The sequence below is a fragment of the Pteropus alecto genome, unplaced genomic scaffold, assembly GCF_000325575.1.
Source record: "Pteropus alecto unplaced genomic scaffold, ASM32557v1 scaffold157, whole genome shotgun sequence".
Classification (NCBI taxonomy): Eukaryota; Metazoa; Chordata; class Mammalia; order Chiroptera; family Pteropodidae; genus Pteropus; species Pteropus alecto.
In genome coordinates this window covers 3206334-3232446 of record NW_006440626.1, presented here as the reverse complement: position 1 = coordinate 3232446, position 26113 = coordinate 3206334, and the positions used below count along the sequence as shown (strand labels likewise).

At 55.8% G+C, this 26113-nt stretch overlaps 2 protein-coding genes across 7 annotated transcripts in view; one reads left to right on the top strand and one right to left on the bottom strand.

Moving 5' to 3' along the window:
- ACO2 (aconitase 2) overlaps positions 1 to 15056 on the top strand; it is a 41758-nt gene extending 26702 nt beyond the window's left edge. Inside the window, exons 4-18 of the mRNA XM_006917378.3 lie at positions 183 to 275; positions 3626 to 3784; positions 4086 to 4236; positions 5510 to 5614; positions 6744 to 6835; positions 7849 to 7954; positions 9126 to 9283; positions 9508 to 9581; positions 10189 to 10300; positions 11179 to 11301; positions 11623 to 11778; positions 12709 to 12900; positions 13374 to 13506; positions 13994 to 14115; positions 14584 to 15056. Coding sequence (XP_006917440.1) covers positions 183 to 275; positions 3626 to 3784; positions 4086 to 4236; positions 5510 to 5614; positions 6744 to 6835; positions 7849 to 7954; positions 9126 to 9283; positions 9508 to 9581; positions 10189 to 10300; positions 11179 to 11301; positions 11623 to 11778; positions 12709 to 12900; positions 13374 to 13506; positions 13994 to 14115; positions 14584 to 14718 — 1911 coding nt within the window. The 3' untranslated portion in view covers positions 14719 to 15056. The remainder of the gene's footprint in view (positions 1 to 182; positions 276 to 3625; positions 3785 to 4085; positions 4237 to 5509; positions 5615 to 6743; positions 6836 to 7848; positions 7955 to 9125; positions 9284 to 9507; positions 9582 to 10188; positions 10301 to 11178; positions 11302 to 11622; positions 11779 to 12708; positions 12901 to 13373; positions 13507 to 13993; positions 14116 to 14583) is intronic.
- The window catches only part of POLR3H (RNA polymerase III subunit H), a 12240-nt gene continuing 1020 nt past the window's right edge, over positions 14894 to 26113 (bottom strand). For 4 of the 6 annotated variants that reach the window (XM_015593542.2, XM_015593545.2, XM_015593543.2 and 1 more), the window contains exons 3-7: positions 24235 to 24331; positions 19454 to 19540; positions 18874 to 18937; positions 17336 to 17542; positions 14894 to 16366 (exon numbers count right to left, since the gene is read on the bottom strand). In XM_015593542.2, the coding sequence (XP_015449028.1) occupies positions 15916 to 16366; positions 17336 to 17542; positions 18874 to 18937; positions 19454 to 19540; positions 24235 to 24331 (906 nt within the window). In that variant the 3' untranslated portion in view covers positions 14894 to 15915. The remainder of the gene's footprint in view (positions 16367 to 17335; positions 17543 to 18873; positions 18938 to 19453; positions 19541 to 24234; positions 24332 to 26113) is intronic. The other 2 variants (XM_015593547.2, XM_006917377.3) reach the window with 2 other exon arrangements.

The window sequence follows — 26113 nt, the reverse complement described above, 5'->3', positions numbered from 1 at the left end:
GGGCCGACATCCAAGCCCTTTTGAATTTATTAGTAGCAGGCCTCCGGGAGAGGGCCTGTCTGCACAGTGCCCGCATTTCAGAGTCACAGGGGAGCTGAGGTTGAGGGAGGAGGGCATGAGCAAGGGTCGTCCCAGACGCTAACTGTGTTACTACTGCTCTGGTTATTGATTTGTCTCAATAGGACATAAACCAAGAAGTGTATAATTTCCTGGCAACTGCAGGCGCCAAGTACGGCGTGGGCTTCTGGAGGCCTGGCTCCGGCATCATTCACCAGGTAAGGCAGGACTCGGCCTGCCTTTCGGGGTGGGGGGCTGGCGGGCCGCCCTTAGGGAACCAGAGAGCACCTCTTGGCCTGTGGGACCAGGGGGCTCGAGGCTTAGAGGGGCCAAGGGGGAACGGGATGACATCTCAGTCAGCCCTTAGGCCCCTCCTCCTTCATTTTTAAGTTAATTTTCACTATGTCAAGTTAAACATTCTCACTCTCCACGTAAGAAATTTAAGTAGTCCCTTCTGGCCACCTGGTAACCAGCATTTTAAGTTCGACAGTGTTTCTTGCTACACTTTCTTCTAAGCATTATAATATTTTGTTATTTTTTTGTTTTGCCTTTTCCCACAAGTGCTAACTCCTGCTGAGCGCACACTGTTATGCCAGGCGCTAGATTTCGCATTTCCAGATCCTGACTTCCTCAGTGCTCACCACCACCCTGTGAGGGTTTTATTACTCACACCTTACACATGAGGAAACTGAGGCACAGAGAAGCAATCTACTTGCCCAGGGGCACTCAACCGGCTGATTGTGGAGCCAGGATTTGCATCCCGGAGTCTGGCCTTTGCAGCCTCCGTCACATCGGGATGCTTCCCTCTCAGGGCACATAGCACTGGGCTCCTTTGTGGTATCCTGTAGGACGAGGTCATGTGGCTATGTCAGCAAAGAGTTCTTCCAGGTTCTTCCCTAGGATGGCTTTTCTCTTGGTCAGCATTTTTGTCTCCATAAGTGTGTGCGTGAGAGAGAGAGAGTGTGTGTGTGTTTGTGTGTGTTTCTGGAGAGAGAGGTACTTAGCTTTTCATCAAAGGACTGACCTACTTCGTGGGGCGTGCACTGGGTTGTGTGTCCACCCGCATTTGTGCAGCCTGCCTCTCCGCACCTTTCCAAGGTGACCCTTCTCCCCACCTCCACCCCAGGCTCACTTCCCAGGCCTCTTTCAGGACGAGCTGAATCAGGCTGTAATCTGACCCGTAGGCTCCCAGCACTGCCCCGCTCTGAAACCAGAGCCCATGGCTCACTGCACTGCCCTTTCAGACCATCGCCCTTGCCAGGAGGCACCTGGGAATGGCAGGTCACATCAGTGTGCAGGAGCAGAAAGCCTCTCTCAGCGGCAGGGCTAGAGAGTCAGGTGGACCCAGCTTGGCCTTTTGTTGTGAAGGACACCCCTATCCAAGTGTCCCTCTTTACACCTCAGTACAAATGCCCAGGCCTTTTGGGCAGCTCCCGAGCCAAAGTTTGGGGCTGTCAGTGATGGCAGCTCACACCTGCCACTGACCACCAGCTGAGTGTACAGCCCGATACGTTTGTTCCTTTGAAAAGAAAATGCCCAGGGACCCTGTGATCCTGTGCAGCTGTACTTGTCTCTCCCTCTCGACGTCGGGCCATCAGGAGCTTTAACCTCCCGCGCTGAAATCAAACATTAACTCCTTTCCCTCCACTTCGAATGTCCTGGCAGATCTGCCTCCTCCACATGGCTGCCTTCTTGTTACCCCTGGCGCTCCCCCATGCCTGGCGTTGGGGCCGTCTTGTTTGATCCTCTGGGACCCTTCACAGTATACCCCTAGTATGTGCCGAGTGTGCTTTGTGGGCACAGGGAGTGTGGCTTATTTCTTCATCCCTAGCACTGGGCCCAGGGCCAGGTCAGTACAGAATAGCTCCTCAGTGTGTATGTATGTTGTGTGGGTGGATGGCTGAATTTCCAATTTTGTGTTCTAGATGTTAGCTCAGCCTAAAATACACTTCTCCGACCATCACCCCACCCCATTCACCCAGCCATATCCAGCTGACCACTGAGGTCACTGTCACAACCAGCTTCCTTGTGACGCCTTTTGTAGTCCTTGGATGTGCACTAGCCTCTCCTGTCTGGATGTGGAGCACACTTGTCTACACCATGTGGCCACGCTGAATTCTGTGTGTCTGGCCTTCATGGATTAGTCTTTTTACAACCTTGAGCTTTACGGATGAACTGGTTTTAAATCTTTGTACATGGCCGAGGCAAAGTGGGCCAGAGAAATGAAACAGTGAGCTAGTGTTCTCTCCAGCAGTTGTTTTCACTGGAGATTCCCTCTGTGTTGGCCAATTCTTGCAGCCAGCTGCCACCCCCCAGGGAAGAAACCAGGCCTTCTAACTTTCTGCACTCCTGGGAGGAGGAGCCCTCGCGCCTTGCCGAGTCTGCTGGGCAGATGCCTCGCGCGGGCAGAGGCCCTGGGGTTTCTGTAATGTCCCAGGGAGCCTGCCAGCCGTCCCATCGGTCCTGATGGTCCACAGAACCTTTCACTTCTCTGATCGCACTCGTCCTTCCCAACATTGATGTGTGTGTTGGGGGCATAATTCCATCTGACAGATCAGCAGAAACTCAGCTGAAGTAGCTCATTGCAAAATAAATAAAAGTAACGCATTTTCCAGGCACTACTATTACAGTTTATTGTGCCTGATCTCCCTGAGCCACCACAGCGGTCCAGGCTTGGAAGGAGGAGTGACTTGCCTCAGGGCACATGACCACCAGTAGGTGGTGGGGCCAGAACTCAGAGCCAGGGCACGGGACTCCTGGCGGGGCTTTGCGGTGGGATCCTGCAGCCCTCAGCATGTCTGGCACCTCAGGTGCCTGGATGGCGGGCAGGGCTGCCCTGGGAGAGCTGACCCTGTACCTCCATCAGATGTTTTGGGGGATGTGCTCACTGCCAGAGCCTTCCCATCTAGGAGGAGTATCTCACTGAAGGGAACATTGACATGGAAAAGGCGATGAGGCAAATTCTCATTTTTTTGGACTGAGCCACTTCAGTTTGCAGAGCCACCTCCCGGCTCCTGGGGCTGGGGAGGCATCACCTATACTTTTCAGTTCAGCAGTGGAAAAGCTCATGGCCTGAGCTCCCATTGGCCCCTAAGGCTTCCTTTGGGGGCTGGAGCTGGTGATGAAAGCATTGTCTGCCCTGTTGAGAGTCTAGGTGGGCACACTCCACACGTCCACCACGTGAGGCAGCAGCTGTCATCAGAAACACCTTTCAGTGGTCACACTAGTCCCCAGGCCTGTCGCAGGACACAGTCTTGTATCCTAGTTCATCTGGTTCTCACCACAGTCCTGGGGTCAGGGTGGTGTGAGTGTTCTTATTGCTGTAGCCTGAGGTGCGGGGAGGCACTTTCAAGCCCAGATCGTACAGTCAGGAAGGGTCAGCCCAGGGCACCTATCTCCCCAGCCTGGCTCTTCAGGGCCTCGCTGGAGAGGCCCCGTCCTGGAGAAGTGCCCGGGAATGACCCAGTGGCCCCGGGTCAGCGGGGGGCAGTTTCGTGGATGCCCTTTGGGCCCTATCTCTATTCTCTGCTGAGGGCTTTTAACCTTAAGATCTTCGATTCTTTTTCAGATCATTCTGGAAAACTATGCATACCCTGGGGTTCTTCTGATTGGCACTGATTCCCATACCCCCAATGGCGGAGGCCTGGGCGGCATCTGCATTGGAGTTGGGGGTGCTGACGCTGTGGACGTCATGGCCGGGATCCCCTGGGAGCTGAAGTGCCCCAAGGTGAGGGGTGGGGAAGGACTCGGTCCAGGGTGGCTGCAGAGGGTGTTTGATGAAGTGCCCCAAGGTGAGGGGTGGGGAAGGACTCGACTCGGTCCAGGGTGGCTGCAGAGGGTGTTTGGTGGGGATGAATGGGAGACGTGGATGAAAGGGATGAGTGACTAGGTCAGCCTCAAACCTCTTTGAGGGGAGGCGGGGATAAATAAACAGGAACGGGGATTCCAGCAGGTAGCTTCCTGGTCGGAACGTGACGCGGGGAACGTGACGCGTGGCCTGTACTTGCTCTCTTGCCCCACCTATTCAGGTGATCGGTGTGAAGCTGATGGGCTCACTCTCCGGTTGGACCTCACCCAAAGATGTGATCTTAAAGGTGGCGGGTATCCTCACAGTGAAAGGTGGCACGGGCGCCATCGTGGAGTACCACGGGCCTGGCGTAGACTCCATCTCCTGCACTGGTGAGGAGGGCAGCCACGTGGCGGGGCCCGCAGCCCGTGTTGGGCCTGATGGGGCCAGTAGTTGAGCCACAGAAGCGGTGAATGGCTTTCCCCTGAGAACCTGTCCAGTTCGGGGACTTGAGATGGATGCTTAGAGGCAGAGGGGACATGTTGAGTTTAGGTCCCTCATGAAACAGAGGAGGAGGTCCAGGGCCCTCAAGGGAGCAGGGAACTTCCTGAGGCCACACAGAGTTAAGGGCCAAGCCTACTTCTGCTGCTGGGCTCTGGCCGTGGCACCTGGAGTGATCCAGAAGAATTCCAGGGAAGATGGCGGTAACAGTGGGAATGGGGGATTAGTTGGGGCTTCACCCATAAAGCAGCCCCATTCCCACATCTGCGCTGGCTGCAGTTGGAGCTTCACTCACTTCCCTCGCATTAGAGATTATCTCTCACCTGTTAATCTCAAAGACCAGGTAGGAACCGGCCCCTTCCTACTCATCCCTCCTGGTGACCAGGCCACGGTGCCCTCAGAAACCCAGGGAGACCTGGGTTTAAGCCTTAGAGGTGGTCTGGTTCAGACTTCCCCAGATGCCTGCCTCAGCCCCACAGTAGCCCCCCAGAGCTACCGATCAGCTGGTCCCTGTACCCCTCCAGTGATGGCAGCACCCACTCTTACAGGTGGCCCTTCCTACCTTTGACAGCTCAAACCCAGACTCATGTCCCGGCAACCCCATGAGGCTGGTGTCCTGAGAGCAGTGAGGACGTTTTCTGTGAGCGTTACCCATTCTATGTGGGGCTTGGCGGTCCACACAGTGGACATGATTCCAGTCTTTGTGCTAGAAAGCCTGGGAGCAAGGAGCATTTCCATGTAGCCCCACGGTGCGGCCGAGAGGGCAGGCCTGGACCCCAGGCAGGTGGACCTACACCTGAGCGTCGCACCTACGTTTGCTTTATGACCTTGGATCTCTCCGAACCAGTTCCCTCACCTGCAAAGTGGACGCAGTAACAACTGGGCCGTCTGGCCAGGTCAGCCAGGTCCAGAACTAGAACTCGGCTGGGAGAGGTTGACTCCTGTGTTCTTGTCACTCTGAGAGAGCTGGGACACTGAGCTCTGGCCCTAGCGGCCTCTGTTCACTGGCCTTTGTTTTAACTCTGGGCCACAACGGGAGCCTGCTGGCTGCCACTAGGTGGTCGCGTGAGTGAGAGGAAATGATGCCTGCTTCTCAGTGCGGAGATGGTGTGCACGTCTAGCAGAAGCTGCTCGGCCAGCCCCACAGGCTCTGTTTCTCTACAGGCATGGCGACAATCTGCAACATGGGTGCAGAAATCGGGGCCACCACTTCAGTGTTTCCTTACAACCACAGGATGAAGAAATACCTGAGCAAGACAGGCCGGGCAGGTGAGCCTGAGGGGCAGGGTGGGTGGGGGGCAGACTAGTCACGAGCTACGCTTTCCCCTTCAGGGTGGGGGTCTCAAACCCGGTGTCTCCGGACTGGTGCCAGAGGCTCTGAAAAGCCCCTAAGGGTGTACGAAGTCGTGTGCGTGTGTGTGTGTGAGAAATGTTCTGGAGCTTGAAATACAATTTCTTTGTTTTCTTTGAGTGCTCTGCGTGTGTGTGTGTGTGCGTGTGTGTGTGTGTGTGCGTGTGTGTGTGTGTGTGTCTGTGTGTGTCTGTGTCTGTGTGTGTCTGTCTGAGTCTCATTGTTTCGGAGTAGGGTGTCCACAGCTCTAAGCTTCTCGAAGAGCCTGGCATCTAAGTTTGAGATGTCCCTGCCTCAGGAGTGGAGTTTAGTTTCACCTGAGAGGGTGGCGGTTGAATGCTGTCATCTTGGTCTGGTCCCTGGTGCCGCCTATAGGAAGTTATGGACATGACATGGATCTATTTCTGTTTACAATGCCTGCCTGCCCTCTCAAGGGAGGAGGAAAAAGCATCTGGAAGAAGAACCACTTTCCTAGCCTCCCTCACAATCTCCCTGAGGTTCTAGTATGGCTTCTCTGAAGCTCGGAGCTGGAAATGGGGCCCGAGGTGGAGGGGTCGTTGGGGCCCCTGAAGGAGGTGAGCAACAGTGGTTCGTGGAGCCAGGTGCCAGGGGCCCTGGGGAGAGCATGTCAGTTTGCTTCCAAACACTGGGCACATGGAGTGCTCCCTGGAAGGCCAGTCCCTCCCTACCAATACCGAGTAACTTCTTCAAAACTCAGCTCTTTTCATCTGCAGGAGGCCTTCCCTGACCCTGAACCTCAGTCAGTGCTTTTCTTGTGTGTCCCCATGTTTCTGCGTGTCTGTCGTATCATACTGTCACTGCTGGCTCACTGATAGCTCCTTCACTAGATAGCCAGCTGCTCTAGGACAGAGACAATGTCCTGTGCTGTTTGTTTTGTTTGTTTGCTGCCAGTGCCCAGGGCCTGGTGTTTGGCAGGTGCCAGGTAACCTTGGCTCGAATGGATGCGTGGATGGATGCATGGATGGATCAGGTCTCAGGACTAATTTCTGTTTCACAGGCTTCAGTCTCCCTCCCTGTTGATTTCAGACATTGCCATCCTAGCTGACGAATTCAAGGATTACTTAGTACCTGACCCTGGCTGCCATTATGACCAGCTGATTGAAATTAACCTAAATGAGGTGAGGAAGGGAGTCAGCAGGGAGTTCAGGCCCCATCTGGGGCTTCTAGTGTGCCCTGGGGAGGGTCCGGGAGGGCCCTTGCCTGCACACCAGAGGGCTCTCGGGCCCCTGGTTTCCCAGTGCTTCTGCAAACTGCTGCATGAATCAGGCTTCATGAATCAGGGTGGGAGGGCGGCAGGAGGGCTATATGGCCAAGGGGAGAGCGGAGGTGGCTATGGCTGGTGATTCAGGAACTGATTCCATTTGCCCCACCTCAGCTCTAGCAGAAGCCAAGATTTCCTCCTAGAGTTTGCTTTGTTGTCAGAGTTTAGAGAGCAGGGCCTTAGATTCCCAGGCCTGGGCAGGGTTTGGCACCCTGGGACCTGCAGACTGGGGCAGAGGAAAGGCAGGCTGCAGGAACAGAAGCAGCAAAGTAGAGTAGTCAGGGGTTTCGGCCCTGAAGCTGGTGTGCATGAGTTTAAATCCTGGCTCTGCCACTTAAGTTCCTGACCTTGGGCACGTTAAGTCACCCTCTGTGGGCCTCACTTCATTGTGTGTGAAGTGAGGAGGTCATGGGAACTGAATGAGTTAATTCACGTAATAACAACTGCTAACATTTATTGAGTGCTTTCTGGGTGCCAGCACTTTGCTAAGCCCTTCACATTTGTTAGTATTATCACATGTAAAGCATCTGGCCGTAAGTCCATTTTGTCATAAGATTCCAAAAGCACCATAGTATGCAACATAATGGACTTTGATTCATTCCATGCCTCTGCCACCTCCTTGCTCTGTGACCTTGAACAAGGCTCTTCATCTGCAGACTGGAGATAATTCAAGCCTGGCAGGGCTGGAGGAATCCCAGGAGCATGTCTTGGGTGTTTTTCTGGGGTGAATTTTGAACCCTGAGAACAGTAGTTGGCCTCCTGGGCCCTCTGTAGGGACTTCGGGCGTGGGAGCCCGGCAGCCTCTGACTGATTGACGCTGTCCACATCCAAGGTTTGTTCTCTCTGTTCCTCATGCCTTTTCTTCTTCAGCTGAAGCCGCACATCAATGGGCCCTTCACCCCAGACCTGGCTCACCCTGTGGCAGAAGTGGGCACTGTGGCAGAGAAGGAGGGATGGCCTGTGGATATCCGAGTGGGTGAGCACCTCCCACCGGTCACGTTAACAGGCCTCGGGGCCAGCAGGTCTGCCCCGCGCTGCGGACACTCGCCTGTGCTCCCCACGGGATACTTCCTAATGCGCCAGGCACTTCTGAAATCGTTTGTTTTCATTATGACTTTTTTTAAATGTCAGTTTTCCTTGGTATAAAAGAAATATATGCTCATTGTTAAGCACCCGTAACCTCAGCCCCCAACTGGAAGCCAGTTCTGAGAGGTGTACTGTGTTTCTGTGTATGCGCATGTACTGATGTGTGTATCTTTCTGTTTTACAAACATTTCATAATATCACCCACGGTGCCTGATCTCACTTTACATGCTTTATGTATACGGACACACATTAGTGTCGCTAGCACCTACTGTTGTCAAAGGACAGTGTGACTGTGAAGAGTGTGGATGCTGGAGTCAGGTGGCCTGGGTTTGAATCTGGCTCTGCCACTTCGTAGCTGGGTGACCACGAGCAAGTTACTTCCCCTCCCTGTGCCTCGGTTCCCCATCTTCAAAACAGAGTGGTAATCCGACGTACCATTACGGTTCTTAGGGGGAGTGATGAATTAGTACACAAACAGCTTTCTATGTAAAAGAACCTGGCATAAAGTGCTATGTAATGTTCACCTTTATTAGTTGAAGCAAATGAAAAAAAAATATGGTAGTTTAATAATTAGAAATCGTTGAATTGATGAGAGAGGCTGTCTTGATATCTGTGATACCATCTAGTCTTTGTTGACATTTTTAATAACCTTGATAGACTTTTTAAAAAGAACTTTTGTTATAAACTAGTTAAAAAAAAGCTGGAGAATTCTAGAAAGTCTAAAAGAAGGAAATTAGCCTCTCCTGTAAGCCCTCACGCAGCAGTGTCTGTCGCACACACGTGTGCAGGTTATATGACAGTAAGAATGGTCACCAGCAACCACCATATGTGTTCAGTGTCACGTTCAGTGGCTTCATTGTCTTCCTTTAAATGGCTGGGCCATGTGTACCCTGTCCTTTACTATTGGGCAGTTAGGCTGCTTCCATCTTGTCTCTGCTAAGAACAGCTCCTGGCACAGCATAGTTGAACTCTTGACATGGTCCGAATAGTTTGCGGTCACGTGGAGACCTCTGGTCACTGTCTCCTCCTGACCCCTGGTCCCACCACCCACAATGTACCAGGTCTGATCGGCAGCTGCACCAACTCCAGCTATGAGGACATGGGGCGTTCAGCAGCTGTGGCCAAGCAGGCGCTGGCCCATGGACTCAAGTGCAAGTCCCAGTTCACCATCACACCAGGCTCTGAGCAGATCCGTGCCACCATTGAGCGGGACGGCTATGTGAGTGCCCACACGCCCCTACCCCCGGCTCCCCAACCCCACCGCTGAGTACTGTGGCTTCAGGACAGGACAGGGCGCAGCCTTGTCGGCTAGGGCTGGGACAGGTACCTGCAGCAGCCCCAGGGTTCTGTATAGTTCTTCATCCCTCAGGCAGCTGAACTGCTCTCTCCCATCAGTCACTAGCCTGCCCCCGACAATTCCCTGTCCTCCTCTCTCCCCTGCAGGCACAGATCCTGAGGGATGTGGGCGGCATCGTCCTGGCCAATGCCTGTGGCCCCTGCATTGGCCAGTGGGACAGGTGAGAGGACAGCCCCTTGCGTCCCAGACGTTGCAGGGAGACATTTTGGGGGCAGGGAGAAGAGACTAGCTTCAGCGCTGCTGCACGTCAGGCCTGCAGGCAGGACGGGGAAGCTGGGCTGCATGCGGAGAGGAAGAGCGCCACGGAGGGCTGAGCGGCCGCCGGGCCGAAGCCTCAGCTGGCGGGAGGCAGCCCACGCTACTGTTGTCAGAGTTCAGTGTGACTGTGAAGAGTGTGGCTGCTGGAGTCAGGTGGCCTGGGTTTGAATCTGGCTCTGCCACTTCGTAGCTGGGTGACCACGAGCAAGTTACTTCCCCTCCCTGTGCCTCGGTTCCCCTGATGGACACAGCCGGGGCTGTCAGGGAGCCCCTGGAAAGCAGGCAATGGCCCCTGGTCGAGAAAGTTAGGCCTTGGTCTGGGCTCTGCCTCGGCCTTCCGTGTGGTCTCAGGTGAACCTTGGTGGTCCCTGAGCGTCCCTCCTGCTCTGGCTGCGTGGGTCCCAGAGGGGGCTTGCTTTTTTCCCATTACCCTTTCTCTCATGAGCTAGGGAGGATGGGCCAGGTGACAAGGCCAGACATCACTAACCCTGTCCTCTCTGACCTGGCAGAAAGGACATCAAGAAGGGGGAGAAGAACACAATCGTCACCTCCTACAACAGGAATTTCACGGGTCGCAACGACGCAAACCCCGAGACCCATGCCTTTGTCACATCCCCAGAGGTGAGGCTGCCCAGCTAGGCCCTGACCTGCGACTGCCTCTCAGGGCCCTGACCCCATGGGCCTGCTGTGAGAGGGTTGGCATCAGAGCAAGGGGCTGTGGGAGCAGAACCCGAGAGCCACAGGCCTTGCCAGCCCCAAGCATCACGCTCCCTTGGCACATGTGGCCCCTCATGTCCCAGGGGTCAGAGGTGCTTGCCTGGTACAGCTGTGATTACAAACAGGAGCTCTGCCTGGGACAGCCCCCAGCGCGGCCTCTGCCCCGCCGTATGGGCCTAGCCAAGTCACTTTCCTTTTCTGTGCCCTGGGGTCCCGTCAGGGTTACATGAGCGAGTGCACAAAGCACTTGCACGATCTGTGAGCTGGGAAGGCGGCTTCGTTGTTAGGCTGAACGTGGAGTGAGCCAGGCACTCCAGGCGCTGAGTGGGGATTCAGCCGCAGCCATGGTCGGCACTCAGCCCATCTTTCTTTACTTGATTTTTTTTATATGGGTATTTCAGAAATATTTTTGTTTACTAAAAATGAGTGAAAAAGTGGCCCTTCCATGTTTTCACTTAGGAACATTTTCATTGCAGCTGCATTTCTTTGTCGGGGTTGCACACCTGTCAGGGGACAAGTGTACCAGGCAGTGCTGGCCCTGCCCCTGAGGAGGGCACTCTGAGGTCCTGGCCCCAGTGGGGAGTGGAGGCCAGGTCGCCTGGGTTCACGAGTGCTCTGCAGGCCCAGTGGCCTCAGAGATGTTCCTGCAGCTCCGCCCGCTGCGGAGAACTTGGAGATCCCCTGGGCTGCGCGCTCATTGTGAGCTCGGCTTTGGCTTGGGGTGTTAGGGGGACAGCAGTGGTGTTTGGTCCTAACTGACAAACCGGCTACCTCCATTTCAGATTGTCACAGCCCTGGCCATTGCCGGCACCCTCAAGTTCAACCCAGAGACTGACTTCCTGACAGGCAAGGATGGCAAGAAGTTCAAGCTGGAGGCTCCAGATGCAGATGAGCTTCCCCAAGCGGTGAGCAGGCCCTGCCGCCCCTGCTGTCAGCGCTGCAGGCCTGCGCCTGCCTCTGCCTCTGCCTCTGCCTCTGCCTCTGCCTCGGTGTCTCAGGCCACTGCTGGCCACTGTGGCCAGGACTCTTCCTTCCTAAGGACTTTTCCGTCCCAATATCTGGGCATCTCAGCCCTGCCTGTCCTGGGCAGGCAGGGGTGGCACCGTTAGTGAGAACGAAGCAGCTGTTCACTGGGAGGGCAGGGCTTGGGGCACGGCGGAGCTTGCCTTCTGTGAGAGAGGGGACTGAGGATTCGGCACCCAACATGCCCCCATCCCCTGCTGCAGGAGTTTGACCCAGGGCAGGACACCTACCAGCACCCTCCCAAGGACAGCAGTGGGCAGCGGGTAGACGTGAGCCCCACCAGCCAGCGCCTGCAACTTCTAGAGCCTTTTGACAAGTGGGATGGCAAAGACTTGGAGGATCTGCAAATCCTTATCAAGGTCAGTGGCGTGGGAACGTGGTGAGGGGTGGCTGCCGGGGCGGACAGCCCCAGCCAGCCGGGGCACCCTTTGCCGATTGGCGGGAAGGCCATGAAACCTTGCGTTTTCCTGGGGGAAGGGAAGGGCCAGGGAGCAAGGGCCAGAAGAGCAAGGGCATCGGCGGCCCCATGTCCCTTTAGTCACTGCCTGAGCTGGGCAGAGCTGGATCTGGCCAGCTGCTGTCTGGGGCTCTCAGCCATCTGGCTGCAGCTGGTAAGGGCCACCTCCAGTGGGTGTGGGTGGTGAGTGTACCACAAGGAGAGCAAGAAGGGCACGAAGGGCACGTGTGACCCAGCACAGCAGGTCTCCGCCCTCTGGTTTGACCAGCAGGCTCCAGAAGCCATTGATTGCTCTGTTCCCACAGTTGGGCATTAGTGATGTGACCTGTTTGGGAGCTGAGCAGACCCAAGCCTTTGTCATGTCAGACCCATGTCAGACATGAGTTTATCCTGAGTCTCTAGGCAGTGACACAGCCAGAATTAAGCCCATGTGATAGATGAGACTGATGGGCCACCAGCCTGGACACATCCCCAGGCTCCCCTGTGTCCAGCATGAGGTCTGTAGCTGATCTTCCAGCTCAGATGACTCTTACTGGGGCCTACGCCTGAAGGGTGAGCGAGCAGCCATCTGTCCGCCTTCTCTGGCCTCTGTCACCTTTGAGTGTCCTGTCCTGGAGATCTCACTCCCAAAGCTTTTGAGGGGTGGGTGATGGCCATACCTGAGCCCTTTTGACCAAGGGGTAATGATGCCAGACCACGTGTCCTGTGCCTGCTTCTCGTCACTCTTCCTGGGTCCTGGTCACTGGAGCCTCTGCTGCCTCTAGAGCGCTTCTTCTCTCGTCCACCATTCGAGGGCCATGCCCCAACCCATCCTCTCGCCCACCCACCCAAGGTCAAAGGGAAGTGCACCACTGACCACATCTCGGCCGCCGGCCCCTGGCTCAAGTTCCGTGGGCACCTGGATAACATTTCCAACAACCTGCTCATCGGTGCTATCAACATCGAAAACGGCAAGGCCAACTCTGTGCGCAACGCCGTCACCCAGGAGTTCGGCCCCGTCCCCGACACTGCCCGCTACTACAAGGTGGGTCAGAGCGGTGAGGCTGGGGGTGGGGTCCTCTGGCACCTTCTGGTAGCTGGGTAGGACAGAGTGGGTGGTCCAGGGAAGGGGTGCTCTTCACCCAGGAGCCCACACCCACAGTTTTGCAGAGTGATGCCTCGGTGCCATAGAGGCAGTCCCATGTCTGTCACCTCCTCTGTCACCTCCACTACACACCCACTGCTCAGGGCTCTGCTCCCACACTATGGCTCTCCGCCCTGGCCTGGCTCCATGCTGAGCACCCACGGGTGGGTGGCACCTCCCCGTGCCCACCATCAAAGCCCATGTCTCATCATCTCTGACCCCTCGGGGGTCAGACTTCACCTGCCCTTGAGAAGCAGGTGAGGTGGGGCCTCTCCAGCCTCTTGACCTATGAGCCTCTGGGAGCCGAGGGGCTAGGTGGGTGGGGGGCCAGTGCCTGTTTGTTCCTCGTACCTCACTGCTCCCTTGCCTGACAGGAAAACGGCATCCGGTGGGTGGTGATTGGAGACGAGAACTATGGCGAGGGCTCGAGCAGGGAGCATGCGGCCCTGGAGCCACGCCACCTTGGGGGTCGGGCCATCATCACCAAGAGCTTCGCCAGGATCCACGGTGAGCTGCAGCCCCGGCCCAGCCCCATCTACTTCCCCTCAGTGGCAGCCCAAGGTCACCCACCTTGCCAGTGGCTGAGCTGGGCCACACCCACCAGCCTCTGCCCCTTCAGATCTGCCTTGAGTCCGACACCCACAGCTTCCCACCTCAGACAGGCACTGGTCTTGCACGCTTGCAGTCCTAAACAGTCGAAATCCAGGGCACACTGTCAGAGGGTTCTCTCTGCTGGGGGGTGTCGATCAGGACACAGGCACCAGCGCACACAGTGCAGGGCCCAAGCGAGAGGCACCGTACCGCTGGGAGCACAGCCAACCTGGGCCTGTGGTCACTGCCCCAGGTTTGTCCCCAGGCAGTAGGACTAGGCTGTCTCCCAGAGCCCTAACTGGACTTAGAAAAGAAAGCGCTTTGGGCTGATGAGGTTCCTGCACAGCGAAGGGGGACAGGACCTTGCACACTGTGGACTGAGTGTGTGACCTCTGCCTTCCAGAAACCAACCTGAAGAAGCAGGGCCTGCTGCCCCTGACCTTCGCTGACCCCGCCGACTACAACAAGATTCACCCCGTGGACAAGCTGACCATCCAGGGCCTGAAGGACTTTGCCCCTGGCAAGGTAAGGGGGCCCGGGAAAGAGGGCAGGCTGGCTGTTCATCTCCTCATCTCCCCCGGGGCCCTCCTGGGCAGGGGAGGACAGGGGACCGCTGCCTTGCTTCCCCTTCTACACCTGGCCCCACCTGCACCTCTTCCCGTAAGCCTTGTTAAGGAAGGGCCCTTAAACTCTCCAGGCAACCCCCAGCGGGAAGGAAGTGCCTCCTCAGTGCAGGCCCTGCTACTGTTCACCCACTAGCCCAGGCTTTGCATTCAGAGGCCAACAGCTCATGCTCAGCAGGACCCTCTTGGCCCCAGGAGTTACACCCTTCGGGTCCTGCCACGGCCACCGAGGCCTAGATTTGGCCTAGGACTTTGTTCACCTGCTGGCTCGAAGGCCCCAGAGCAGTGCCCTGCCTTCCTGCCCCTCCAGCAGAACAGGGGGCCATGTTCCTAAGAGCTGCTTCACCCACACCTGCCTCCTCCTCTGCAGCCCTTGAAATGCATCATCAAGCACCCCAATGGGACCCAGGAGACCATCCTCCTGAACCACACTTTCAACGAGACCCAGATCGAGTGGTTCCGTGCCGGCAGCGCTCTGAACAGGATGAAGGAGCTGCAGCAGTAGCTTTGCCACCCCCGCCTGCCTGCTCCTCGGACCTAACTCTGGTGTCGCAAGTGCAGTCTGCACGTCATCAGAACCAGATCTCATCCAGCCATGGCATTCTCCTCTCCCCCCCTCCCTCGGCCCATGGAGTGACCCACGGGCTTAAATGTTTCAGCCTCTGCCTTCCCGTTTTCAGTTTGGTTCAGATCTTGAGCAGTGCCATGCAACTGTATTTATTTTTGATGACAAGACTCCCATCTAAAGTTTTACTCCTGTCTGATCATTTCACTGGTGGCTGAAGGATTTTAAAGAAACTTTTGCTCTTATAAGGAAAATAAGAATTCACATCAGTGACTGTTCCCGTGTGTGCGTGGTGGTGTCTGTGCTGTTACCAACTCCAGGGTTCAGAGTGGTCTTTGTACCAGAGTTGGTGGAGGCCCTCGATGATACTACCACAGCTGGACCCTCACTGCAGCAAAGGAGACGTGAGCTGGCAGACTTCGCCGCCTTCTCCGCCCCCTCCCCGCCCTGACCCACCTCTGCCTGCAGGGCAGTCTCTCCTACCTCCCTCCCCCAGTCCAGTAGCTTTCCCGGTGGGCCAGGCAGCCAGGCGCTGGGCCCAAGATGGAGCCTCCCAGAAGGAAGGCCTCTCCTTCCCCTGGGTATTGATTCAGTCCTCCAAACACAGGTGGACACAACCACCATCTTCCACACAGGCGACCCTGTCCAAGGTCACAGCTAGTCCATGGTGCTCACTGTCCCCTGCCCCTCAGCACAAGGCAGCAGCAGGCACCGTCCCACAGCTGCTCCTCCTGGAGCCGTATCGACTGGCACTACCTGCACCACGCTCTGGTGCCATGTGAGCCATAAAGGCCAGGGCAGGGACCCTTCACCAGGACAAGACTTACTATAAAACCAGTCTGTCCTGGCAGAAGTGGGTGAAGGGGCAGGAGGAACCCAGCAAAGCCATTGTGCTGCATAAACTGGGGTGCGCGCCCTCGTGCATCAGACCCACAGGATTGTTCCCGGTGTGGCCAAGGTCTGAGAGTGACACCTAGCCCCAGCCCTCGCCTTGGGCCAGCAAAGCCCACAGCCTCCACCTTCCGCAGGTTGGTGGGAAGGAAGGTGCGTGTCCCTTAGTGGTCAGACTCTTCTCAGCAACTGGCAGCTTCTGGGGCCCAAGGCAGCGACCACAGGCCAGCCTCGCTCCGCGTCACTTTATGGAGCCACCAAGCTCAACCGGCTCAAAGCCCGGTCTGAGGCAGCCTGGATCACGCAGCCCCCAAGTCCTGCCGTCTGTGGTGGGGCCGTCTCTGCGAGTGAGTTGGGGAGAGGAAGGACATGCTGTCCCAGGTGCGGCAAGTTAGTGACCTGATGGCCATTGAGACAGTGGTTCCCCAACTGATGCTGCCATTGTTTATTAAATACAGTCTTTGTTGTCACTGAGAGCAGGACTTTGGGAAGAGGACCAAGGCCAGGGTGGTGGGGGAGGAGACAAGCTGGCAGGGCACTCTCGGCCCCCGCCCTCCAGCTCCCCTGAGCACAGGCTGTCGTCATGGCACCCCCTGGAGGGCTGGGGTGCGGTCTGCGGACCAGGCCACTGTCAAGCCCAGGGCTAGCTGCTGGTCCACCAGGAAAGAAGGCCCAGGCCCGGCTCACTGATGGATCCCTGCCAAGGGGAGAGGGGACAGGAAAGTACATTTCATCTACCTTCAGGGCTTGAGCCAACTTGGACAGGAGCCCTTTGTGCTGGGCAGCCAGCAGGCCCAGCGCTCCCAGCTGATACACGCAAGCACATGGCCAAACTCCCCTCTGCTGCCCCAGCTGCTGAGGCCTGGAAAGTGCCGGTTTACAGAGGGCACGGCCCCTGGCCCCAAGGCCTCAGCAGGGTCAGAGACTCTTGCTCACCCCAGGCCTGTCCAAACACATCTTTGCTGTCACTGAGAGCAGACCAGTCCTGAGCGTGCCCTCTCGAGCCACCTGTGGTCTCATCCTGCCAGAAAATCCTAGTGACCCTGAGCCCCAGCTGCCAAATGCTTGCAAAGGAGATGCCCTGGGCCACCTGGATTTCTGTGTAAGACACTGCTGCCCCCAAAGTGAACAAACTGGGGCCCATATTACACCAGAAGGGCCCTGAAGCCCCACTTTTGATATGTCACTGAGTTATGAGGGTAAAAGACAAAAGGAATCCAACTCAGATCTGGGCTGGTCGCAGCTTCTCTGCCAGCTCAGGCCCATGCTGGGTCCGGCAGCAGCCCTTGGGGTCACTCCCTGAAGCCTCACCCTTGCCCTTGGGGCTCTGACCTGCCCCCAGCCCCCTCCTTGGTTTCTTTCTCCCTAGGCCCGTTTCCAGTGGCCTTGCCATCCAGCTTGGGCTGTTCTCTTTCGGGCTGGGGTGTGACTCACCCACTCTCCCAATAGCCGTGGCAGCTTTATCACCTTGCCACGGGGATCACTGCCCCAGCCTAGAGAACAGGATCCCCAGGGGGAAGCGACTGCCCAAGACCCCACAAGGACCCGCACCCTGACCTGCTGGAAGGGCGGGGGGTCTAGGAGCAGAACCCAAGTCATCACGCAATCCCCGCCACCCGGGCGCCGCCACCACAGTCTCGGGGGTTTATGCTGCACATCAGATCACCTCACCACAAGCGTGTACGGAGCCTCCTTCTTTGGCAGCTCCTCACTGGAAGCGGTGGCCTCGGCGGAGCTGGGCCCGCTGGGGGACGTGTCCACGAAGCTCTCGTCCACCACCCGGAAGCGGATCTCCTCGCCGGTATCCATGTACAGGTCGTGGGCTCCCTCCTCCGTCTCGTACTCCCACACCCACACCTGCTCTGCCTCGTCACTGGGTGGGGCCAGGTCAAGGGAACAACTAGGCAATGGGGAACTTCTGAGGGTTGGGGGTTCCTCCCACAGCATCCCCCACCCCAGGAAAATCCAATACCACATTGAGATCATTTTGGATGGAAAGTAGGTCCAGCACCATGTGCAAGAAGTAAGGTTGGGCCAAGTTTGGGCCCTCCAGGAGCAGGACCTCTCGGGTGCCAGGACCCAGGCTGGGACCACGGGGGCCCTGGACAGGCAGTCACAGGCTTCCTCAGGTCATCAAAGCAGGAAGAAGCCTCGAGAGCAGAGCATGAGTTCACCTCAAGGTGGCCTCTTGCTGCCTGGGGTTCCCTCCCTGCTAGGTCTGACAGTCCTCTCAGAGGCTGATGCCAAATGCAGACAGCAGCTGCACCACCCACCTGCTGTGCTTTGGGGCCAGGCCCAACCTTCCCAACACCTCAGGGTCCCCATCTGTAAAAAAGGGACTGTAGCAGGGCCCACACTCACAGGGCTATGCTGGGGAGGCAATAAATGGCACCTACGGACCCACGGCTGGCCCCCAGTGTTAGTGACGGCTGTTCTGTGCTCTGCACGGTGTGACTCCACATCCGCTTCCACCCACAGTGGAAGACTTTCCCAGTTTTCAAGAGGACAGTAGGAGGGTGGGGAGTCATGTGCCTGAGAAGCCACAGCTGGCGAGAGGATAAGCCAAGCTGGGCCAGGTTTTCTGACCAGTTCTGGAATCACACACAGACCCTGTCGAGGGCAGCCCTGGGCTCCCTACAGAGCCCACAGTGGGAGCCACTCTCTGGCAGCAGCCCCGGCATGCATCCTGCTTCACCTCTGTGCCAGGTCCTGTGCTGGGTGCTGTGGGCCGTCTCAGGATGCACAGAAACAGACAACTGCAGTGCAGCAGGCCAAGGGTGGGGACAGGGACAACGGGGAAGACTGGCAGAGCGAAACAAGCCAGCCCAGGACCCTCACTTTCAAGTGCTAGGGAGGAGAGAAGGTGAGCCAGTCAGGGCAAGGCTCTCGAGGGAAGCGATCTCTGAGGTGATTCCTGCAGGGACAACCTAAGCCTAGTGAACCGGCAGTGAACGGTACCCTGCCTACAACGTACGAACTACAAATCAGGCCTGACAGCCTGGAGAGAGGCACGGGCACATGGACGCCATGGTCAGCGTGGGAAGCACGGGCAGATCGGTGCTTCTAGAACACAAGTGCAGGCTGGAGAGCGGGCAGAGACCAGCAGCATCAGTTCGCCAGGCCCAGGGCCACCCCGAAGAGTGAGGACTGTCCCTCGGAGAGCCCCGAGTTCCTCTGAGAGTCACTTTAACCTTCGGAGGATACAACTTGGCTGGCTGCTGCAGGGACTCTGGAGGGATGAGAATGTCATCAAAGAACCCTAGAGAAACTAGAGAAAGCAGAAAAGTGACAGCATAGGACAGGGACTCACGGTGGACGGTTAAGCCGAGAAGGGTCTGGATACACAAGAGGCAAACCCCTTACCACGTGCTACCCATGGGGCAGCTGTCATCATGGAAAACTGAGTCCCTTTCCCACCTCGGAGCCCCAAGCCTCTATGCCACTCACACAGTCTGAGCAGCCACCAAAACCTGAGGTGGACACTGCGCACAACATGGACCAGTGGGTGCTAAGGACCCTGGGTCACCTCCACCAGCTCCTGAGGTCCTGAGGTCTGGCCTCATGGTGAAGCCTCACGGCTGCTGAGGTCGCTGTCACACGAACGCGAGAGGGGGTTGAGTATTCCCCTCACGCACAGGCTTCTCTGGCACCACGTGAAGATTCTGCCTCTACCTCTGACCCTTCCCGACCACGGCCGGCACAGCAGCTACAGGGAGGAGGGCTGGCCTGGCCGCCGCCCCCACCATGCTCCCAGGCCTCGTCCGAGGAGTCAGGGCCCCGTTACCATGCACTCCCTCCGGGCTGCAGCCTTTGATCTTCCCAATCAGAATCTCGTCGAGGAACGGGTGGAACACCACATAGCGGAAGTGGACTGCAAGGGAGACAGCACGTCAGGGACGGTGGCGTAGGAGGAACGGGCGCTTCGACCAGGGCGGCGTGCTTTCCAGCACCAGCCCGTACTCGCCAACACACGGACCTGGAGGCCCTGTGGCTGCTCCGGGAGCCAGCCTGGCAGTCCCTGCAGAGTCCCCATGTGGGCCCAGACCCGGAAGCCGAGTTGGAAGGACCCTCACCTTGTCCCGAAAGGCCACAGGTTGGCCCCATAAGAGGCCAGCAGCAGTAGCCCTGGAACTGAGGGCTGGGGCCCAAATCTGTCAGATAAGACACCTGAGCCCAGATTCTAGGCCACTGACGACTCCAAAGTCAACCAACCTTCCTCCAGGCTCTCTCCTTTAAATTCTAAAAAGGGCAGAAGGTTTGGAAATGAGTTCCCTGGCTCCCACTGATTGAAGTTTGCCCCAGGTCTAGCTCTGACCTGGAACGGAATGCTAAAAATTCCCCGAAATTAAGGAGGCAGAGCTGATAACCTAACGAAAACGGCTGTGGGTTTGCGGGCCCTGCCCTAGGGGGCCCCCATTACTGGACCCCAATGAAAATGTCAGGTGAGGCTGGTGCCCACATCACAGACTCTGACGCCAGGGCCTAGCAGAATCCATCACCAATGCACTCGTGCCCCTTGCTTAAACCCTGAAGGGGCGTCCACCACTGGCCTGAACACCGCCAGGGCTGCAGAGTAACTATGAGGCTGCCCCCTGCTGGTCGCGAGTGACTATCACTATCACAATCTACCTGTGTCAGTTGTCACAGAGGCTGCGTAACCCACTGAGACACACAGCTGTTCTGCCCCATTCAGCCACAGAGAGATGCCGAGTCATTCTGAACAGGGCCACAGGGTTGAATCTGCCTTCCTTAGACAGGTTTAATCTCCAAACACAGGCTTCTGCCACGCACACCCTCAGCTACATGGTCTGCCAGCCTCACTCCAAGGACAGCAAGGCCCACGTGGCCCCTGGCTCCCTGCCAAGCTGCCACCACATGGCTCCATGGAAAGAAGAGGGGGCAGCTAGTGTCCCTTCCCTCTCTGTGAGGAGACAAACACGAGACATCTGAGCCATCATGATGACAGATCCTCATGCTGACCTTGCAGAGAGCAGATGAGGGCGGCCAGGGGTCACTTACCCATAAGATAGAAAAACCCTATCACCCATATGACACAGCATCGGTTCAGTTTAATAAATCCCCATGGAGCCGCTACCAGGTCTGTGCCAGGCCTACTTTAGGCACTGGCCTTTCGGGGACAGGAGGACAACATGATCCTTTGCCCGCGGAGCTCCTGTCTGAACCACATCCAAAAGCACACAGAAAGCAACTTGGGTCGCCATCGGCAGATGACTGGATGACCACACTGCGGTCTATCCGTGCAAGGGAGCATTATTCAACCTCAAAAAAGAGAAGTAGTGACACACTGCACACGGATGAGCCTCGGGGACATCATGGTACATGAAAAAAGCCAGACACACAAGGCCACACACATACTCTATGAGTCCATCTCTACCAAATGTCCAGAACAGGCAAATCCAGAGACAGACAGTAGGTGAGTGGCTGCCAGGGGCTGGGAAAGGGGAGACTGGAGAGTGATTGCCGATGGGTATGGGGTTTCTTTGCGGGGTGATGAGAATGTTCTGGAATTAGACAGGGGTGATGGTTGTACAGTTCTGTGAATATACTAAAAGCCACTGAACTATAAGCTTTCAAAGGGTGAATTTTATGGTATGTGAATTACATCTCAGTTAAAAAACAAAAGGCCGCAGACCAGCTGGAGGGCCGGCCAGGACAGGGCTGAGTTGGGGGCCACCCTCCCAAGAGCCCCACCTGAAGTTCTGGGGATGTTTGGCCTGCAGGTGGGAAGCCAGGAAAGTCAACGGGGTGGTGTGAAGGACAATGAGAAAGGGGAAGTCCTGCCCTTGTTGTTGCCTGAGTAAAATTTGTCCCGGGAGAAATAGAGATGTGCCTCGGGATGTACTGAGTTTCCACAAAGGGCAGATGCGACATGATTCCACTTAGATGAGGTACCCAGGAGTCAAATCCTTAGAGGCAGAGAGCAGAGTGGAGGCTGCCAGGGGCCAGGGGAGCGGGGCATCAGGAGTTGCTGTTTAGAGAGTACAGTTTCTGTTTGGGGTGATGAAAAGGTTCTGGAGATGGATGGTGACGGCTGCACAACACAAATGTGCTTAGTGCCACTGTACTGTATACTTAAAAGAGATTAAAGTGATAACGTTTATGTTATATATATATTTTATCACAACTTAAAAAAAAAAAAAGAACAAAGCAAAGGGCAGGCATGGAGACAGGCTGCCCTGGAGCTCAGAGCAAGGCCCCCGTCTGGCCTGGGCGGGAGCAGCAGGGCAGGTCAAGCGGGGTCTCCCAGGGGCAGCCAGGACCCGCCGGTGGCGAGGAGGGCATGGAGCACACGGGGCTCGTGCCAGGTGGCAAGAGATAAAGCTGACCAATTGGGACTAGTGCCACAAAATCACAAAGGCCTAAATCTCGTGAGCGCTTACCATGTGCCAAAGGCCGCACTTGGTTTTTCTCGCGTACTCCTCACACTCGTTTTATGAGGTAGGTACTGTTATCGTTATACTCTTTTTCCAGATGTGGAAACCGAGGCTTAGAGAAGTAGAGGAATCTGACTTGGGCAGAGGTAGAAGTAGAAGGAGAAGAAACAATCGGCCAGCGAAAAATCTTCAAAGTGAAGCTGGAGCCACGGTGCTGGGCCCTCCGTCAGCACATCCAAGGCCACAGCCCTGGTTGGGGGGGGTAGGGGCCCGGGCTGCTGGTCAGCCTTGAAGCGGGGCGCCTGATCCCCATCACAGATTAGCAACTCACCCTGCATGGTGCTCACTGGGCCATGAGAAGTTTTACAGCTGCCCCATTTCATAGAGAGGTGGAGTCACCTGCCCAAGGTCCCCTCCCAGTGCGGGGGGCCAGAGCCAGAATTCAAATCTAGGTCCATGTGAAGGGTCTAACCCATACCTCATACCTCATTCCCAAGCAAACGGGGGACCCAGGTGAACAGGGGGCAGTAATGAAAATCAAGTACAATCTTATACCAAGTGGTGGAAACAACCAAATGAATGGACAGAATTTCTTCCATTTCAACTTTTTTCTCCAAGTTTTTCTTGACTTTCTGGTGCCTCTTATTTCTTGTCTTCCTGGACACCCAAGGCCCCAGTCCGAGGGCAGAGACTGAGCTCGTCTTGACAGCACCCTTCTCTGTAGACAGAGGCCCTGGTGGCACTGTCTTATTTTTCTGCTAATGAAGCTTCTCCTAGTCCTTACAAACAGCCTGCTCCTTAGGGCTCGCTGCTGAGCATGACAGCATCCATGCGAGCTAATTAAGTCTCTGGGTCCCTGGACACGGACGCCAGGCAGCCTCCTGGCACGTTCTGGAATGCTCAGACATCTCTGTGCCTGTGCCGAAGCTGTGGCCTCACGTGAGCATCACCCGGTTCCCAGTTTAAACCCTCTGCGGGCCCCACCTCAGTCGGTCTGAGACAGACATGGCAAGTCTCGTATCTACATTCTGATTGACTAGTCCCTGAACCACCCAAATGGCCCCCATGCCATCTGCTTCTGATTTGGTTGAGTCCGGGCATGAGCGTGAAGAATGCCCCACTCCCTTTGAGATCTCTTCTCAAGGTGACCCTCCCTCTACCACTCCCTCCCTCCCACCCTCCAGGTCTGGTAGCTAAATCCTGGGTGCACACCCTTTTGCAAAGTGATGGCAGCTCCTCCTTCAAGAGGTGGAGCCTATTTCTCCATCCCCTGCCACTGCCTTCAGCCATGTGACATTCTTTGGCCCATGGGATATAAGCAGGGGTTCCTGCTCCCCAGTCTAGCCTGCTGAAAGGTGAGAACCGCACTGAGCTGAGATGAGCCATGCCAGCTGAGGCCCCCGCCCAGCCACTAACCAGTCTGCCAACCACCAGACATGTGAGGCTACCCTACACCATCTAGCCCTGGCCAAGCCGGCCCAGAAGAAGCCACCTGGCTGATGCACAGAATCGGGAGAAATAATTCAAGTCATTGAGCACTGAGTACTCTCAATGTACCAAGGTCCTGTCCTAAGAGTTCTACACATATTATTAATTTAGTAATCCTTACCACAGTCCTGTAATATGAAAAATACTGTTAACTGCGTTCTACACGGAAGGACACAAGGCACAGGGAGATCACATATTCTGCTCAGGACACACAACAAACATGTGGCAGAGTTGAGATTGGAACCCAGAGGCCACACTTTTAACCATTATTGTCCTAGTATTCCTCAGAGTCCTTCCCCCTCAGCCAGCCTCTGCTCTCCACTCTTAAGCCAGCAACAATCTCTCCAACTGTCTTTGCCTATCTGGCCCGTCTCCCCGCACCAAAATGAGCGACCGAGGGCTGGGCAAAGAGCAGAAATCAGGAGCAGACGATGTCAAAGTGGACACACAGAGCCACAACTACAGAGCTGGAGACGCCTTGGGAATCACCTTGTCCGCCTCCTATTTCTTATAGGTGAGGAAGGAAACTGGGGCCCAGAGAGGGGAAGATTCTGCCCATCATCACCCGGGCAGTTGCTGGCAGAGTCAGGACTAGGCCCTGGGACTCCCAACCTCCAGACCAGGACTCCCACCGCTGACAAGTGAGCCCCTGAAATCCAGTGATGCAGGACAGTGCACCCACCTTTGGTGTGCGATGCACCGTCTCCTGGGAACACGTAGGCATCTTCAAGCTTGGTGATGTCGAACAGACAGATGCAGAGTCCCACGTTGTACACGACCTGTGTGCATACATGCGTACACACACCCACGGTGACCCCGAGGCCTAGCTCCCAGGAAGTCTCTCTTGAGACCCTCACCACCTTAGAGCAGGTATGATCGCCCCTGTTTCACAGCTGGAAATGAGTTGGGGCACTGCTTGAAGTAACCACGAGTAAGGAACCTTGGAAGAATGTGGGGCTATGGAAAGAATATGGCCTTTGGTGACAAGGCAGATCCAGGTTACAATGCCAGCTCCAGCACCTATTGCATGACCTCCAACATCACCTTCCTGAGCCTCTGTTTCCCCATCTGCAAAAATGGACATATCATGCTGCGGGATTGTTAAATAAAGAGAGAAAATGGATGGGAAACTCCTATCCCAGTGCCTGGCTCACATGCTACAAATAATAATAATGAAGGATCACTATTATTACTAGTAGCATTCAGCGTAGGGGAATCCCTGATTAAACCTACACTTTCCAAGGTCCCCAGTCCATATGAGAGCTCAGTGAGCATCAGAACCACAGCTAATCTCTATTCTGCTCAAAAAGTCTTAGACACACAGATATGGCCACAGGGACTGAGGCTGGTAAGATGACACATGGCCAAGTCCCCAAGACTGGGCAGAGAACAGGCAGAGTACATCCCACACCCCATTCCCACCCCATGGCGCTTCAAACAACTAGCTGCTTGCTTGGTGTCTGCTAATCTGTCACGAGCATCATCACCTCCCAATTACAGACCTTGCAGAACTGTTCAGGGATTAGCAAGAAGCACAGAGAACTTAAGAGTCCTGGCCAGACCTCACTGCAATGAGGCAAAGTCCAGCAAAAGCTCTATGCCCTTGGCCAGACCATGGATCTCCCTGTGCAGCCTCCTCTCAAATGACTCAATGATTCAATACAGAAAGACTTGTCTAAACAGGTCACTGAAGGACCCAAGCCACAAAGGGACTACATTCCTTTCTTGAACTTTGCACACCCCTCTCTGTGTTCACTTTGTCCCCACACATACCCCCTAGACTTCTACCTCACAAAGTAACCAGAAACCATCTACCAAGGACTCCATGAGTTCTTCCCACCACCACCAGCTCCCCAGGTCTGCACACCCCCTTCTTTGACCTCAGCTTCTATGGAAGGGAACTACCTCCTGTCTAAAGCCAGCCAATCTTCCTCTGCTGGCTCCTTCCCACTTATCACCTCCTGCAGTTCTAATAGATGAAAACAATACCCCATGAAGTCTTTCCTACAGGCCCTATGGCTAGCTCCCTAGCCACCTTTGCACACTGCCCAAGCCACACCAGCTTCCTCCATGCCATGAAGGTACAATATTCCCTCCTGCCTCAGGTCCTTTGTGCATACTGTTTCATCTGTCTGCGCAGGTCTTTTCCCTGCCCAGCCCCTCCCACCACAAAAAAACTAATTACCTCGTTAGCTCCATCTCAGCTCAAGTTCCAGTGCCATCTCCCTAACAAAGCCACTTGTCTCTCTCATTGTAGGTGAAGTTCCTTCTTCCACAGGCTTGTGAATGCCTGTCCTTCACAGCCTTCACCTTGACTTGTCATCACACTCGACTGTGGGATCCTCTCGTTCACATTTGCTTTTACCACCACATTACAGGTCAGAACCTTGTCTGTTTCCTTCATTCAATCAACAGATAATTATGGAACATCTACTCTGTGCCAGGCTCTGGCTAAATATGGGAGATACCATGGAGAAGAAGACAAAAGTCCCTGCCCTCATGGAGAAGGAAAAAGAAAACCAGTAACCCAGTAAACAAATAAGAAAATAGTGGTAAGTGCT